Source organism: Melanotaenia boesemani, chromosome 8 (genome assembly GCF_017639745.1).
Source record: "Melanotaenia boesemani isolate fMelBoe1 chromosome 8, fMelBoe1.pri, whole genome shotgun sequence".
NCBI lineage: Eukaryota > Metazoa > Chordata > Actinopteri > Atheriniformes > Melanotaeniidae > Melanotaenia > Melanotaenia boesemani.
Window position 1 is genome coordinate 26,563,847 of NC_055689.1, and position 17,545 is coordinate 26,581,391.

General features: G+C 38.3%; 1 protein-coding gene across 2 annotated transcripts in view; it reads right to left on the reverse strand.

The window, feature by feature from the left end:
* Nucleotides 1-17,545, reverse strand: part of st6galnac3 (ST6 (alpha-N-acetyl-neuraminyl-2,3-beta-galactosyl-1,3)-N-acetylgalactosaminide alpha-2,6-sialyltransferase 3) — a 91,187-nt gene that overhangs the window by 41,753 nt on the left and 31,889 nt on the right. For both annotated transcript variants that reach the window (XM_041993194.1, XM_041993193.1), the window contains one exon: nt 7,267-7,676. In XM_041993194.1, the coding sequence (XP_041849128.1) occupies nt 7,267-7,676 (410 nt within the window). The remainder of the gene's footprint in view (nt 1-7,266; nt 7,677-17,545) is intronic.

Sequence of the window (17,545 nt, forward strand, 5' to 3'; positions counted from 1 at the left end):
GCATTATTGAATGAAAAAAAAGCATGAACCAGGCAAAAACATGAGTAAATCTGGACCCAGAAATAAGACTGAATGCTACACCTAACATCATTCAGGTGTCACAGCAAGCTCTTAATGACTGTGCTTAATAATTCCAGGATTGAATTTAATCTAATAATAAAATTCAACTCTTTAATTTTCGTGATAACATTGACGAGTTCATACTTTTGTGAAAAAAGAAGATAAAACACACATGTAAAAGAGAAGGAACTGGTAACTTGTAACACTGGCTGAAGGATGCTACCAGTAAAGACTTAAACAGTAATGAGTAAAGCATCTCAAGTTAAAAGAAACATTTTGGTTTGTTAAATTATAAATACAGAGAAAGTTTGTATAAAAACAATTTCTGCCATTTTGACACAGCGCACTGAAGTCTGTTAACCAACTCCGTGTCCCGTTCTCTGCTAATAGTTTTCCTGGCATCACAGAAGCATCGTTACATCATTAGAGGATAAATGCTAATGGGTTTTGGAAAAGTTTGCACTTTGCCTTTAGATGACTGTTTGCTTTTTTCCCTCCGACTAAACGCCTCATTTCCTTCTCTGATGGGATCACATGAACACATAAAATGATGATTCCCCACTTGCTTTGGGAGCGGACAGCGCGCTGACTTTGCTCTTGCTCTAAATTGACTGTTTTTGACCTGCCAAAGCACCACTCCGAACGCCGGGTTATTCGCTCCTCGCAGCTTCCAGTGGCTTCATTTAATAAGATAATTTCACACCAATTACAAGCTTCCAACACAGAGAAGTAATGTCATTACACGCTTGCTCGGTGACAAATTCTTGGTCTGGATGAAGCGCAACACACAGTGCTGCATTTAAGGCCCATATACAGAGGAATTCACAGCTTTATGTGGAAAGGGACACAATGAATCCTCTTGCTCTCTTTTCTTTTTAAATGGGTCGTTGTGATAAGCATGAAATTACAGTTATGTGGTGATGCTGTGAGCGCTGCGCTTCATCTCCTACATGACCTGACAGCAGCAATCCTGCTATCTGCTGTTTCTTCTCTTGACATAGAAAACATAAAACTATTAGAGACACAGTCACATAGCACGCACAAGACTATGCACTGCCAGAGTTATTTGACACTGAATCCAATGTCTGCACGCAAACACACCAGGACACAGACTGAATCAAGGTTCGGTGCTTGTTTTTTTCTTTTTTTTTCATCACATTCTTTCGTTCTGAGTTGGAATATTTCAGGTCTTTGCAAGACTTCTTTGTCTGACAAGGTTCAAAGCTACAGAGCAAACATTTTTTAATGAAAGCACAATGAAGGGAGGCAGAGCCCAAGGAGGAGAATCACGTCTGTTGTGTGAACCTCGAACTGTCTATCCAGTGCAATTGATTTTCCTTATAATGATCTGGCTGACACTGAAAGTAAAAAATTATATATGTTTTTAAATCATTCAGCAGCAGGGCGCAGGCTGTATGAAAGTTTTATTGAAACACGTTGTAAGGGGAATGATGCAAATATCTCACTACGTCAAGCCCCTCTGCAGCCCTAACAAGAATTAGGTAGGTATAGATGATGGATGGAAGGACAAATGTCACAAAAGACCTCTTCATGTTTGCTCTGTCAGCTGAATCTTCTTGAAACAACTTCAGCTGCTGCAATACCTGGAAAATATCACAAAATTCCTGGGGCATAAATAATTATTTTCTGTTTTCTTTTTAGCATTACCCAATTAAAGCAACACTACATGACTGTCCAACCTTAGAATTCTGTTTTTGACTGTCTGTCCTTTCTTGTAGGTGCTTCTGTGCTGCATTTCCTGTCTAATCTGTTGTTTAGCTGAACTCTGAGGTACTTGTATTCCTCCACCACCTCCACCTCTTCCCCCAGAATGTAAACAGTGTTTTGATTACTCTTGTTCCTCCGAAGTCAACAATCATCTTTCTTGTTTTGTTTGTGTTTAAGATGAGGTGATTGTTTTTCATACGTCTCACAAACTGACTGACCAGTTCTCTGTACTCAGCTTCTTGTCCATCACTGAAACTCCCCACAACTGCAGAGTAATTAGAGTATTTCTGCAGATGACAGGAGTCAGATGGTGAGAGTACAGTCCCTTATGGTGCTCCTGTGCAGCTGACCACCATCAATGGCTGTTTGTTAAAGTAGTCATAAATCCAAGTGGTTGTGGAGGTATCCACCTGGAATTAATGGAGTTTCTCACATATAACAGAGCAGACTGAATTGTATTAAAACCACCTGATAAATCAAAGACCACGATCCTCAAAGTGAAGTCTGATTTGAGAGTGGTCTCTGAAGCAGGTAGATGATGGCGTATTCAACTAAGCTGGAAGTAAGTTGATTTATTATAACTCACCAACAAAACTTGGTGAGCTATAATAAGCTATAAAAGCTGTTCGTAAATACTGAACAGAATGTTTAACACTGTGATTATTACATAGATGAGAAGCTGTTGAGCTGAATTGTGTTTCATGTGAGGGTATCTGAGGATGAGTAAGTGCTGACTGCCAGAGGTGCTTACGCGCTTATGAAGTGGACAGCTGGAGATTATGAAGCGTGATTACACAGCCATGACATTCACGCTAATAAAAATGGGTTAAGATCAATTTTACCAGACGTTCAGAGGTCTATGAGAGCATGAGGGTGCAGCATCTAATACTAAGTGAATCATTCCTGATAATGGGTTGCAGATGCAGATAAAAAGTCCATTTTTGCATTTTTAGTCTGACTGTTCACATTTAATTGCAGCTTTCCTGTCAACACCATAAGAAATAAGCCAAAGTCTTGATTAGGAGGGAAAAAAACCAACAATCAGTGTCACCTGCTTTTTTTACCAATACAACCATGTCTCCTTTTCATTTTGGCATCTGAGCTTGAGTTCAATTGGAGCCAAAGTGGATGCTATAAAATAAAGTATGTAAAGCAAGAAGTGTAATTTCATGCTGTCTGCTTTTTGGAGTGATTTTTATTACACAGAAATAAATGAGCTATGACTAAATGACACCTGTGTTCTCATGAAATCTATGTCAGATGTGGAGTTTTTGACCACAGTTATTGTTTGTGTTTGTGTAGCTGCATTGTTTTGAGGTTTATGCACAGGACGTGTACATCATCTTCATGAGCTCAGACATGTAACGACAAACCTTTTTGCATGCAGCTGCAAATACTAAAGGACGTCCGGGCCTAATTCCATGCCCTATTTTGTTGCAGAATGATGAGAAGAATGTGAAATATGTGGAATAAAAATTAAACTTGTATCTACTCTGATTAAAGGTTTACTGTGAAGAGTTTGTTAAATTTCTCTCTTCAGTTGAATAAACCTTTTCTTACTTGACTTAAGGACTTCTGTTTTCATGCCACTTGACTTTTCATAAATAAAAATATTCTTTTACAAATAAGAATGATTATATGTATCACACCATATGACTATAATGAAACAGTAAAAAGTAAAGATGTTATTAAACACCTGTGTCAAAACATTAGAAATCACTTGTGCATTTATAGTTCGAAAAAAAATGGTATACGCCTGGTGCACGATGAGTCAGTAAATATTAGTAGAAATTGGTTTAATAGTGGGAATAGGAGAAAAGGAGTATGATTATAAAAACACTGAAGCTTTAAGTTTATTCTCATGGGAAAACGATCTAAGCTGTGATTTTATTATGCAGAGCCTGATAAGCAATAAACATGTTTTTAACTGAATTTAAACAGTTCTAACTTATTAGAAGTCAGGCTGCAGTCCAACTGAACCATCTGCTATAAATTCTTAGCTTATAATGAGTCAAGTTGTGGGGTTACAAAGCTAATGTCAAAAGCTAAAATGAGCCTGATCTTCATTCTGCAGCTGAGAAAACTGCAGACCGATTTTGTTCAAATACAGATTTACATTAAAGATGAAGCTACAGGAATAAAGTAAGCTGTGCATCCTCATTCAGACAGAAACACATAAAGCAGAGCATGAACACATGCTATTAGTATGACAGAGCAGCTGGCTAGGAGGCAAGCACCCAGGTCACACAGTCCCTGGTGGCAGTGCTGTAAAGTGACAGTGTGATTTAAGTCCTATGTCGTCTTAAGGTCTGTTATCTACCGCCACTAACAGGGCCCTGCCGATACGCTCCGACAACTAGAGACTGCAGCTCGGGAGGCAGAGCTGATAACAGAGAGACTCAGCTCACACAATTTCAGCCGCAGTGCGCAGTTACATGAATCATAGGTTTAAGTGGTTGTCAAATGCATTTACATCCAGAACTTTACATTATTATGGCACCTGAAAGACAATGAATCAAGTGAATATCTCTTTTATTGCTTTTAGATAATTCTTATCGTCAGCTTGTAGTTTGAGAGACGAGGAAAAACAAATGTCCGGATCTGAACCCAGACATCACTTTGTTCTTCTTCTGAAAATAAGCACAAATATTTTCTCTGCAAGCGAACAATTTGCACTCTCAAAACTCTGTGACATAATTCTCAGTGTAATGTGTAAATCACTGGATGAGATTTTGCAGATTTCTTTCTGTTTTCATGAATACAAAACAACAAATACATAAAAGATTTAATACACCTGTTTGTTGCTTTCTAAGTTGTTATTGAAGCAGTTTCGTCGTCACCATCATCCATTTTAATTAGCTTTAAATAAATATGTATACGCCGCACAACCTGTTGAAACCCACCAAGTCACGACTGTTGAAAATGTTGTGAAACCATTGAAAAACACTTTAAATCAAAACAGTAATGAAACTGCAGTGTTGCTGTTATTTGTTATATACCGGATGCTTATTCTTTAGGAAAAAAACTGGAGTGTGTCCAGAGCACCCAAAGTGCCAATTCCAATCATTACGCCGCTGTGTCAATGTCACTATTTGGTGCCACGATGAATGCAGTGAGCATAAAGGCAGCTTAATGGAAACCCTTTTCAAGTGGAAGTCTACCGATAAGAATCCTCCACCTGTAATGAGATTTTCCATCATTGCCCCCCTCCCCAAACATGAAGCCTTAAAGCCATAGATGAATAAGACATAGACATCATTTTTGGTCCTAAATTGTTTTAAAAAATGTATCATAACAAAAACTAGTTACAAGAAATTAATGTAATAAAGAAATGGAAGTAGTAAAATGTAAGTCCTTCTTTTAATTTGAAAAATTTTGCAGCCTACAATTTATAAATCCAAAAAAAAACCTCCTTTATATTGAGTTGTTTAACCTAATATCTTTTCCAATAGAAGAAGAAACATGATCAATCCACAATACATGTAATGGATACATCTGGTCATGCAGCCATTTATGTGATCTTTCTATGGAAACGGAACAACGGATGGAAAATTCCTTTGCAGGAGGAGGATTCCTATTAGTGCAACAAAAACGACCAAAGTCCAACACTGAGGAAAACTTCTATGCCAAAATTGTCAGAGCTTCACAGGTCAATATCACTATGCAATGATAAAAATGCCTTTTACATTGTTGGCTCCTGGTCTGAAAGTGCTCTTTCCCTCTTTTTGAGCTGAATTAAATCAGCCAGACTGTGCTGGCCTTTGCTGTAGTCACTTTTTTAGCACGATAACCCCTCTTCAAATTCTCTTACGGTTTAATTTCCTCGGCTCTGTCCAGAAACGGCAGAGTTTCCTGACAGACTATTTGAATCTTAGGCAGAGTCGGTTACACGGTTGGCTACAGATTCAGTCAGCACTGACGCTGCGTTCCCCTTGATCAAGCAAGCAAGTGGAAGCTGAGACGTTGTCTCTCCTCGGCTGCTGGCGGCAATCTGGATAATTAGAGTTGTGTTCGATCACTGTTCCATCTTCTCCAAGCTGATGATTATCCCTGCGCCATGCAGCAAACGCTGACAGTGAACCAGTGAGCACACACACACACTCAAATTACAGGGCAAATACAGACGAACGTCTGCAGTGAAAGTGTTTTATGAGTGTGTTATGTTGCTGTTGTCTCACCAAAGAGCTTAATGTTTGAGGCTGGCGCGGTTAAGCCGTTAACAAAGAGCTTCAGGGTCATATCACACTGTATTAGCTGAACATAATGACAACAGTTATGCCCTTCTCCCTCAGATTACACTAAAATATGCTGTGTTCAAGCTAATTTAAAAGCTGTTTCCATGGATATCCACTCTGCCTCAGTCCTGAAATATTCTGCAGTCAAGTTTGAGAAAACCAGAGGAAACAAACTTTTCATTTGATGTGATTCATCGTTACACCTCGAGTATGTCTGTGTTACCAATCAGCAATGATTGAGACACTGCATCTCACCCAGAAGCATAATGTCCCTTAATGAGATTCCTCTCCTGAAGCATCCCTCTATAATCCCACATCTCGATCTGCGCTTTGTGGGCCTTTCCAAACAGCTGAGCCAAACCGAACATGAACATTCTACATGAAATTTACAGTTAACCCTGCCATCCTGAATAAGAGCCAGACAATGAAGCTGCAATGGAATGGATGCTACGCCTATTGCAGAACATGTTAATCCTCTTAAGAAGTTAAGAGAGGTCTTGATGACACGTGGAAGAAGCAGGAGTCCAGAGCTCTGCAGAAATGAGCAGAAACTAGCCTGAAAAAATGAGGTTTGCCCTAAACAATAGCAGTCCTGCAGCTTGCTTCTCATAGTCATTAACCTGCAATTCTCATTGGAGAATTGATTTAAAATGGACAGCGAGGTGGGTCGCTCTTTGATTTAAATGTGCAATTTTACAGCACATGTAGCTGCTATATGTCACGAACAAACAACGACAAAAAGTCTCACAAAAACAACACTTTCATTGATTTACAACTTAAATCGTTTGACTGGTTTGGAAATGCACTGTGTGCTGAGACACTTTTAAAGAAGCTGAAAAAGTGGCTGGATTCAGCATGTGTGGAAAGACGGCCAGAATCATGTTAACTCATTAACTAGATTTTCCCCAGACCAGAGTTTGGCTGCCATCTATCCCTCTAAGGCTCCTCTGAAAGCTCGTTTAAAAAAGAAAAAAGGCCTCTAGTGCCATGTTAAACCTCTTTAGGGGTAAAGTTAAGTCACTCACTTGATAGACTCACATGAAAGGAAGAGTCTGAGGGAAGAAAGGCATGGAGCATTGAGCACATCATCTGCATCAAAAAGATCAATACTGAACAAACAGAAGGGTGGATGGCAAAGTACTGAGTGGAAAATCTGCCACTCAGGAGGCCTGTGGTGGAATTCAGTGATTCTGTGCCAAAAACAGAGACAAATGCAAAAGACATAGACTGCAGTTTGACTCACCTGTCTTTTCCCGTCTCCTTCTTAAAAACCATGTCACAATAGTTCATCCTGTCCTCTGTGGTGACGTAGATACGAGCATGGGGGTAGTTCTCTGAAGCCTGTCGCAGCATATTGTAGACGATGCCCTTCCCATCCTTCCTCATGTTTCGTAGTGGTCCCCACACAACGTAGACGGTGTCGTTGCCCTGACCGAAGAAGTACTGGGGTTTCTGCAGCAGCAGTGGTACGCTGGTGTGGGAGACCACCCGGAGAGTGGTTCGTCGGCCAACGTCTTGCTCAAATCCCCTCGTTGGAGCGTTGTTCATCCGCCAGATGCAGGGAGAGCGGTCGATCTGCGGGCCGGCAGCCTGACCCAACATCTGCCCAGAGCTGGACACAATGCTGCACAGCTCACAGTGCAGCTTCAGGGGCTGGAGGAGAGAAAGCAGCTCCATTATGATGAGAAATGTTCGTTTTTATTTTTATTGTCTGCGCTTTACAAGGGGGTTAGAGATCAGGGTCAGCATCCCTTCACACAAATATCAGACTTAAACATTTAAAGCTGGAGATTTTTTAAGGTCAAGTAGGACAAAAGAACTCTTGAAACGCTGAAGAAAAGCCAAGGCTCCAGTTATCTAAGAAAAGTCAGAGCTAAGGCTCAATTATTTCAGAGTAATTTTCAAATAAAAAGAAATAAGTTTAAGTCAAGTTTAACCTTGAAGACAGTTTCATATGACTTTAAGTTCAAGTACAGCCGGAAAGAAAGTTGAACATTGAAAAAAAAGAAAAAAGATTTAGTCTGGTTTATTAGTTCAAATAATTTGTTAATATCTTTCCAAGTTAAATATGAACCGTGTTTTTGTAAATCCCACTTATGTTTAAGATAAGATTTTTGCATCTTTTGTAGTTGCAGATTAAGAATTTACAGTAGAATTCCTTTAATTATTTATAAGTTTGTAGGGTAAAACCAAAGAAAACACAGCACTCATTTTCCTACAGTATAAAGACTATTAATTTTTTTAAATGTAATTTTTATTTTTATTTTAAAAAATACATAAGGAGCAAATAAGACTGGATGTATGTAATTACCTGTAAAAATGTTTTTGTGTAGCAGCAATCAGGAATGCATATTTGGTTAAGACAGAGGTTCTCAAACGTTTTCTACCATGCCCCCCTTCGGAGGAATAAACATTCAGTAAACAAACGCTTTTCTGCAGTTCTTCTTTATATTTTTTGGTTGTTGGAAAAACAAATTGGTGCATTACTTCCACCAAGTGGTCTGGAGTGTGGACCAGAATGTTTCCAAGAGCCCAAGTTGTCAAAACATTAGTTTTTCTGCTACATTTTCCCAAATCCCATTTGTCATATTGCCGCTCCCCCCCAGTTTGAAATCCCCTGGGTTAATATATATCACATGCGGGAGACCAGAGTTGGATTCCCCCAGGGGACGAACATTAACACCTTCCAGTTGGGTCCTTAGGCAAGACCCTTAACGCTACTGCCTAACTACTGTAGGTCGCTTTGGATAAAAGTATCGGCTAAACGATTGTTATGTCTTGAATCAATCAGTTCGAGTCACAATGAATTCTCAAGTAATCGGGAAAAAACTAGCCTCTCTTGCCAAGTTTGACTTGATTATCAGAGAACTAATAACTAACAATTCACCTAAAAATCAAGGTTTAGGTCTGAATGCTAAAAGAATAAAAACAAAAAGAAACACCCTCAATATTCACATACAGGCAATCCTGTTATCTTTTTTAAGTTCTTCTAGCAATGAAAAAAAGAATCAAACCTTTCAGGACATTTTTGTGACTTTATGCCTCAACATTTAGAGTTTAGTTAAAGAAACATAAGAAACCAAAAACTTCCATCAGTGTCTTACATCGCAGCTTCAGCAGAAGCTGTGCAACAGTTCACACAATACGGCCAAGAGAAAGAAGGTAATCAGAACCAAAGCCCAAAAGAAAGGTGATATTTTACAGTGCCTTATCACTTGCTTTTATAGCCTGAGAACAAAGCTTGCAGATTCTGTACAAATGGAAAGCTGAAAGTGCAGAATCGGTTTTTGAGATATACATCTTACATCAGCCCGACCTCACCAGGGAAAAACAATGCCAGGAGATCACGGGGTTACAATTAACAGATGTTTGTGTAGGCGACTTCCTGCAGATATGTAAATAAGTGGCTATGAAAGAACTCAGGTTTTCAGAGGAGCACTGTCGTCTCTGTTCTGGGTTACCATAGTAACCTTTATTTTGAAAAAATTTGTTTGCTGCAATGTGGAGAAGCAGCGTCTTTTATCCGAAAGCATAATTTTTCCAAGATCTAGCCAAGTAGTTAAATAAACCAAGCTGTAAAAAAAAAAAAAAAAGAAGAGAGAAAGACAAGACAGAAACCAGCAAAAGAGAATGAAATATAAAATCTCACAAGAAAAATATTAATCCAAAAGACCTATACTGCTAATCTTGTAGTAGATAAAAATAAATGTATTTAAATAAATGTACAAACTGAGCTAAATTCACTGTTACGATTTCTATTTACGTCACAATTCATGGTTGAATTGAAAGGAGGAAAACGGACCCAAACACAGGAGTATGAGGCAGAAGGCAAGGGGAAGTAAGAATTTAGAGTTCAATCCTAAAAATATATTGTGTATGACAATATTGGTGGTCGATGGTTCGAGCCTCGGCTAGGGGAGATTTGAAAGTGGCCTTTCTATGTGGAGTTTGCATGTTCTCTTCGTGTGTGAGTATGCGTGGGTTCGCTTTCGGATAATCCAGCTTACCCCCCCGTCCAAAGACATGCATGTTAGGTTAACTGATCACTCTAAATTCTCCCTAGGAGTGAGTGTGAATGGTTGTTTGTCCATATCTATGTTGGCCCTGCGATGAACTGGTGACATGTCCAGGGTTTACCTGGTAAAATGCTGGCTTAGTCTCTAACTTCCCCACAACCCTTCATGGACAAAGCATTACAGATAATGAATGAATGAATAAATATTGTGTATGACACCTTTAAATCAGTATGTGGCCCTACTATAACAAAAAGGTACTTTTGTCTGCATTTTCAGTGGTATATTAAAGGTTCCCAAAAAAAGACTTTTTAAAATTGTTTGGCTCATTCTGGATTACAGGGAAGCATAATAAATTTGTGTTTAATGAAATGCTATAATTAAATTTTGGATTTTAGGGCTAATCAGAATGGTAGACATGGGCTGATGAGGCCACTGGAGCTGACCAGTCAAAGCGGAGTTGGTTTATTACTCTGTTACAGACAGGTTTGTGTGCAGCACCATCACAGAGATGCAGCCAGGGGACACAAAAGCATTGTTCAGCCAGGTTTGTTTGGCAGAGCTGAGGTCCTACACAGAGATGACAAGACAGTTAACTTCACAGTTGCCTAAAAAAATTAATGGAAATTGTTAAAAAAATTCCCAGGGGATCAGAGTCCTTTGCCAAGAGTAGAGGGAGATTGTGTGATAGTGAATCCAAGCCAGTAAACAAGCAGATTGAGGTCCCCCGAGTCCTATAGGCAGTAAAGGTTTTGCAGCATTCGCTTCATATCTCACAATCCAAAATTCTGATCCTGAAAGACTTGTTTTTTAAAACTAAAGATATATATGCGTCTAAAAATTCTGCTGTACACCAACGTTTGTGGCTAAAAACACTTGAAGGCATTCTTAATGATGCAGAGGCTAGCTTAGGGGCTGGGCCACCAACTTTTTTAACAAAGTTCGCCAACCACTTTTGTTCAAAGACAAATGAATATCCAAATTTTTTGTTTATTGTTACATTACTACAGTATTATTACAGATATTTTATTCCAGAAAGAATCAGCGAGTTTCTCTGCATAATAATGAAAGCTTCTTATCTTATTGATAAAGTTCTTAAGATGAATTTTGTTGTGATTTAGAACTTAGAACTGACCTGAAAAGATAAATTACTTTTTAGGTGAACTCTGGAAACAAAATAAAAAAGAAAATTAAATAAAACAATGAATTTCTATTAAACATATTAAACATTTGCCTTTTTTAATATTCCATGTGTCATTTTAATCTCATAAAAATACTTTAAACTCTTTATTTCTGTTAATCGTGTTATTAAAATGATGTTTTAGGAAGGTGCATGCATGTTCAGAGAATTAAATAAATTGCATTTATTAACTAATGTTAATTTGCCAGCCTCTGTAATTTTATTTCATTTTATAAGATTGATCTCACACTGCCCAGAACCAACTCAGAATTAGATGATTGAATATGAGGCCTCAGAGGTTACAACTGCAGACCATAGCAGCACACCATCTCTTGTAATATATATTTTTATACATCTCATTATTACTAAAGCAAGAAGACTAATAATTAATCTTCAGTAAAAGCTCTTAGCTATCCTGTGCCAACCAAGAAAGAAAGAAAGCCCTCTATGAATCTGAAGAAGGGGGTTTACCTAATTGGAACTAATAAGTTTAGCTTTGTTTTGATAAGATTAAACATACTTGAGTGAATTAATGCAAGACAGAAGTTACAAAAGTAGAAATACTGTTGTGACTAAACCTTGTTCATCATTTGCTGACTGGAGAGTAAATGGAGCGTCACTGGTTTGAAGACAAATTGTGTTTCTGCTGCCTTCCAGCAGAAAACGTGAAATTCCTTATGTGTGGTGTGTTTCATAAACAAACAAATAGCGAGTTACAGTCTACAAATACAATCCCACAAGACTATCCAGCAAATTCTACTGCAACCACTTGGCTTATCTGCACTCAATGATGTGCTTACACAAGATCAACTTCTTCAGAACAAAAAAAAAAAACTGCTGATTTTCTTTCTCGTGAGACATAATTCTTCCCCTAATCTCTCCAGCAGAGCCTCCTGCTATTGCTTTTTCTCTCAAAATGATCTCAGGACCGGTGTTGGTAGTTCTCCGATTCTTGGCTGGTTGAGACACACAACACGGCTGCCTTGAGCTGTCAGCAGCTCATCCATCATCGCCTGCTCCCTTTAGACCAGCTCATAACTCCATCACGCCTTTCAGCACACACAGATTGGCTGGGCTCTGAGAAGAACACCAGCAAGCTAACTGCATGCGAGACACATGGCTCTGTGACCAGAAACCGGATATTGAGGAGCCCCTGAGCAAGGCATTTAATCTACTGCTGCTGCAGTGGAGCTGCTCAGCAGACTGAAGATTTAACAGGATGAAGAGTTGATAAAAACCAACATTTTCCTTCATTAAAGGCAATCAGGGAAATGTAAGAGTTTGCACAAAAATAAACAGCTGTAAACATAATTTAATAAAGTGTATAAAACCCTTGTCTAATAACAAAAGCCTTCCTTGAAACCTTTTAATTGAACACGTAGCTACAAGTCAATCAACAAAATCTTTCCACAGCTGTGATTCATGTCCCAGTTTCATGTTCAAGACTGGGCTGTTTAGGTGCAGCATGCACTAATCACAAACAAAGTGCACTTGCATAGCCCAAATAATTCTAACACCCTGATATATATTAAATCTACGATGCAAAGACACTGATTTTGAGGCTCTGATGTGAAAAAAAAAGCTGAGTTAATGCTGGAGACAGGGCCATCATTAAGTTAGAGCACTGGGGTGTGAACTTAACCTTGATGTTCATTAGAATGCTCCAAACACGATTCATTAATGAGCAAAAATGATTGCATTAACATGTCAAGTATTGGTGTCTTACTGGGACTTGAAATACCTTCTCCTTGAAAAGAAATCTTTGATTAGCTTTAGCAGCCTGTGTAGGGAAAGTGGTTAATTGCAAATGCTCCTCTCGGGCAGGATTGCCAACACCCGCTTTAAGTCTCTGTGTCACGTTACCCAAACCAATCTCACACCAAAAAGTTGTAACAGCTGTTTTTGTTGCTTTTTATTGAGATCTTTCCTCTAAGTTGATTATATACCTGCAGCATCAGACAGACAGGAGGATTTTGTGGTTTTATGCATGAGGCACTATGGTTATACAGTAATTATTAATTGTGATTATCCTTGACATGGAGGACAGGATCAATCAGGATCTAACCAAAAATGACATTCAGTCCTGCTCTTCGCCTCTGAAAGGTGAGCCGTCGTGCACACACAGCTATAGTTCAGAGGCTACCGTTAATCAGCTGTCACTCAGCAGCTGTTCTCAGGATGAATCCTGAGCCACATCACAGTAATCAGCATTACAGATGCAACATGAGCTTCATTTGTCACCAAATGGTAAAAATGTCTCATTTACATTTGATAAGTTGTCTGTGGTTTATGAGGATTGTAAATTGCATTCTGTTTTAATTAACATTGGTTGTGCAATGAGAGACAAATCTCACGAATGAATAAAATGTGTCAAATAGTTTGATGTCACATGTTTGCTGAGAATCCAGATTACTCAATCTTGGAAAAAAACATCTGAGCAGGTTCTGTACCATTCCTATACCAGTACATCTAGTGTTTCAGCTTGGCCTTCTGACTGATTACCCTGCTTAGGTCCAGCCACCTTTGTTATTTGTGAGGTAAAACTAAATGTGACATATCTGTGAACCAGGGCTGAGGTGGTTGCACCATCAGATCTAACACATGGAAATCATGTAGATTGTATATGGATTAAAGTCTGTAGCATCGATGGCGCTCAGCGGTAGCACAACAGAGCTGAAGACTCACCTGGTGAAATGATATGGTGAATCAGCTGGCTCAGCAATAACACACAAAAAAATACTCAATTAATTAATTAAAGGTTTGTCCAACCACAACTTAGCTACAACTTGGGGAGGTCACAGATTTTACCTGATTCATTTCTTAAGATTTACAGCCTTGCAGTGTTTTTGAAAATTACGTATGTTTATGATTTTAACCCTGTGGTAAAAGATATGATAATATATTTAAAAGAATAAATATGTGCCTTGTTAATCCAAGAAAAGAAAAAATAAATAAATAAAACCAAAACTAATATCTAATGCATGTTTTTTCCCTGAGTCATAAAGTGCCTAAATAAATGGTTTGATGTCAGGTTACCACATTCTCATACTGGCAAATTAAATCTGTTACTTAATACGTTGCAGACTTCCTGTTTACAGCCTGGTGGACAGTTTTTGATCAGCTTGCTACAGATGTCGAGTCCTCACTAATTAATAAATCATGCTTAAATGGTACAGCCGGTTCAGACAATCTCTTGTTCAGAACAAGATGATCATTCATTAGAGCAGAATGTATAAAGCATGAAAAGGCCCACTTCTAAAAAAGAAAGACTTTCCTCCAGGTTGGCGGTTTGTGTCCTTAACAAATAGTCAGGATGTAAAATGTCCCAGTCTAAATGAAAATATTGAGTTTCTTTCCACAGTGTGTGATAGACCAGGGGCATGAATGTAAATTGCTAAAAGACAAATGTTTTGTATTTCTCCTGAAAAGCAGAACAGAGACAATCTATCACACCTGCAGACAGACTCAATCAAATGAGGAAAATAAGGCAGCCTGTTCCCTTGCTACCGGGTTATGCATAAAACATGCTTGTGGAAGGTGTACAATACGTTAAATGACACCTCACTGTGGATCATGAAAGACTGCCTTACAGCCTAGGAGAAAACACCTGTCTCTTGAGGTGTTGTTGTGGGTATAACAGAGGTTGACAGCACACACGACAGGCCTTCACACCAGACTTTATAGACTTATGCCACCCACAACAGGAGCACCACCTTGACCAGACCTCTACATCTTTGTCTATCCATATGCAGAGCAATTTGAGGACTTCTGTTAAAGTCGATCGCTGTCGTTTCTGGTTCACTACAGAGAATCCACCAGTGAAGGATTTAAAAATTGGCCTTATTCTAGAAAGCTGCCTGTTTTTCTGATGATTTGCATGAATCTCCACAGGGAAAGGGCAGTGATTTAAGCAGCCTTGTCTGGAGGCAGAAGGAGATGCAGACGTGGTGTAATGCATGATTGCCTCTGGGCCCATGTTGCGTGGAGGAAACTCTCCTGAGGCAAAAGGAAGATGCTGTGCATTAATCTGCCCAATATCAGTCTGCTGAATAGAAGGCATTCACCTCTCAAGAAGATCCAGTGCATCTATCGCAACACGAAAACCAGTCGAAGCACTGAGAGGATGTTGCATGTCCCCCTGCAAGCAAAATCTAAGATTTCCTCATGTGGCTTCTCAACATTTACAGCCTGTTATTTCCATTTTGATGTGGTGAGAATTAATAGGCTTTGATTTTTCCATTTTCATACATTTTGCAGCAAAGAGATGTTTCAAGGCAGAAGAATAGCATGACGATAAATTCAACATACCTGTTTGAATTTACAAATTAATACTGCACACAAGAGATATCAAGCATGCATCTTGTTTTATGCATCACAGAGTACCTGACACAGAGAATTAAAGAAACTGTTAAGGAAATCCTGAATTAGCGTGAGAGTACTTCAATATGCTTTTATTAAGGTAATGAAATAGGCTCTTGCAGAAAATCAATGCACCATAAAAGGGAAGCTTCTCTTTTGTGATGCAAGTTATACGAGTGCAACACTCAACATGAAATGTGACAAAATGTAAAGGTTAAAGTAACTTTATTGATACCCAAAGGTAGATTAGATATGCAGCAAGAGAGATGCTGTCCTTTGTACAAAAAACAAAACACAAAAAAAAAAAAAACACAAAAGGACTAGAAAAATGCACAACCATAAGAAAGTGGGTACTCCTCTTTTCTAAGGCCAGGAAATATGTCGACAAAAGATGTAGAAAGGTTTTGTTTCTAAAATATAAGATGTTGCTTTCTTCTTAATACTGAAGTGACTAAATTATTAGCAAAAAGAGAAAAAGAAAAGAAAACTCATAGCATAATAATTACATCTGAGTTTTTGTCAATGAACATTTACTAATCCATTAATGTGACCATTATGCCCTTTTTTTTTAGCAATTATTTTATATTTTTACATCTTTTATGTTCAATATATTGACAAAGTCATGCTCTTTGTAAGTTTTTATTGTATGGACAAAGGTTTCAGTCAAATCACGTTACTGTAGCTACACAAAATGTCCTTGACCTACCAAGTAACACCCTCCATTATTTGCTGCTATCACAAATCTAAGTAATTTGACAATACAGTCTGGCAAAAATACTGTCACCATCTGAAATTTATTAGGTAAAAAGGAAAGAGCCTCAGATTAATGAGATGAGTGAGTAGCTTCTCATTCCTTAAGCAAGCATGTTTGAAGATACATCCTGTGGTCATGCAAAAGACGTTACTCAAGCAATGAGTTTACTAAAAAATAAAAACTACCAAGATTGGGTTAAGAACTTTCCAGTGCATTACTAAAAAATGAAAGATGGTGGTGAACCATCATATTTGAGAAACAAATGTGGGTGGATGGAAATCTTGGCTGATCTTCATCAGAGATAACTTAATCTTTTGGTGAAATCAGATGTAAATCACATTGTTTAATAGGATCGGAAACATCATGTGCCCATAAAGTGAAGCCAGTTGACTACCTAAACATGCTGAGTGACCATGTTTTTCCATTAATAGATTTTTCAAGATGACAGTGCCAGGATTCACCAGGCTCAAAGAGAAAGAAGGGTTCAGGGAGCAAGAGACGTCATTTTCACACCTGGATTGACTAACTAGACTAATCTGTTAAAGTGCTGGAAAGTATTCTGACTTCCAATAGCAAAACAAGCTCTTGACAAAAAATTATGCCACTCTAGATAATAGTGGTTAATGGTGTGGCATTGCATAAGTTATTTTTTTATTTATTTATTTTTTAATTTTCATTTAGTGACTGTTGTCTACAGTCAGTTACAAAGTACACACTAAGGGATGCCTACTTGATTATCTGTTTTACCCAAAACAAAATCATAATTCCCAAAATGATCATGTTATGTTGAACACAATTTAAATTAAGAGATCTCACTGGTAAACTTTTTTTTTCCTTCTGTTTCCTACATAGGAGTCAGCCCCTACTGGCCACTGGACAGAATGCTGGTTTGAAGATCTGCTTTTTGGCTTCACATCTCAGATTAACCCACCTTTTCAGCTCTTAACCAACGGGTTTTGAGTTTGACTTGTTAGCCCCAATAGAATAAAGTGGCCCATTGTTCAATGAATGGAAATATTGATGACTTTAAAGGTACACTGTATAAGACTTATTGACATCTAGTGGTAAAGTTGGGCATAGAAATTATTTCAATACCAAGCATAGTTGTGAACTGATGGTAGCTGTCAAAATTCTTCCAAAAATAAACATGTTTTCATCTGTGAGTGGATCCAGTGGGCTCACATGCAGTAACTACTGGTAACTACTTTAACATGGT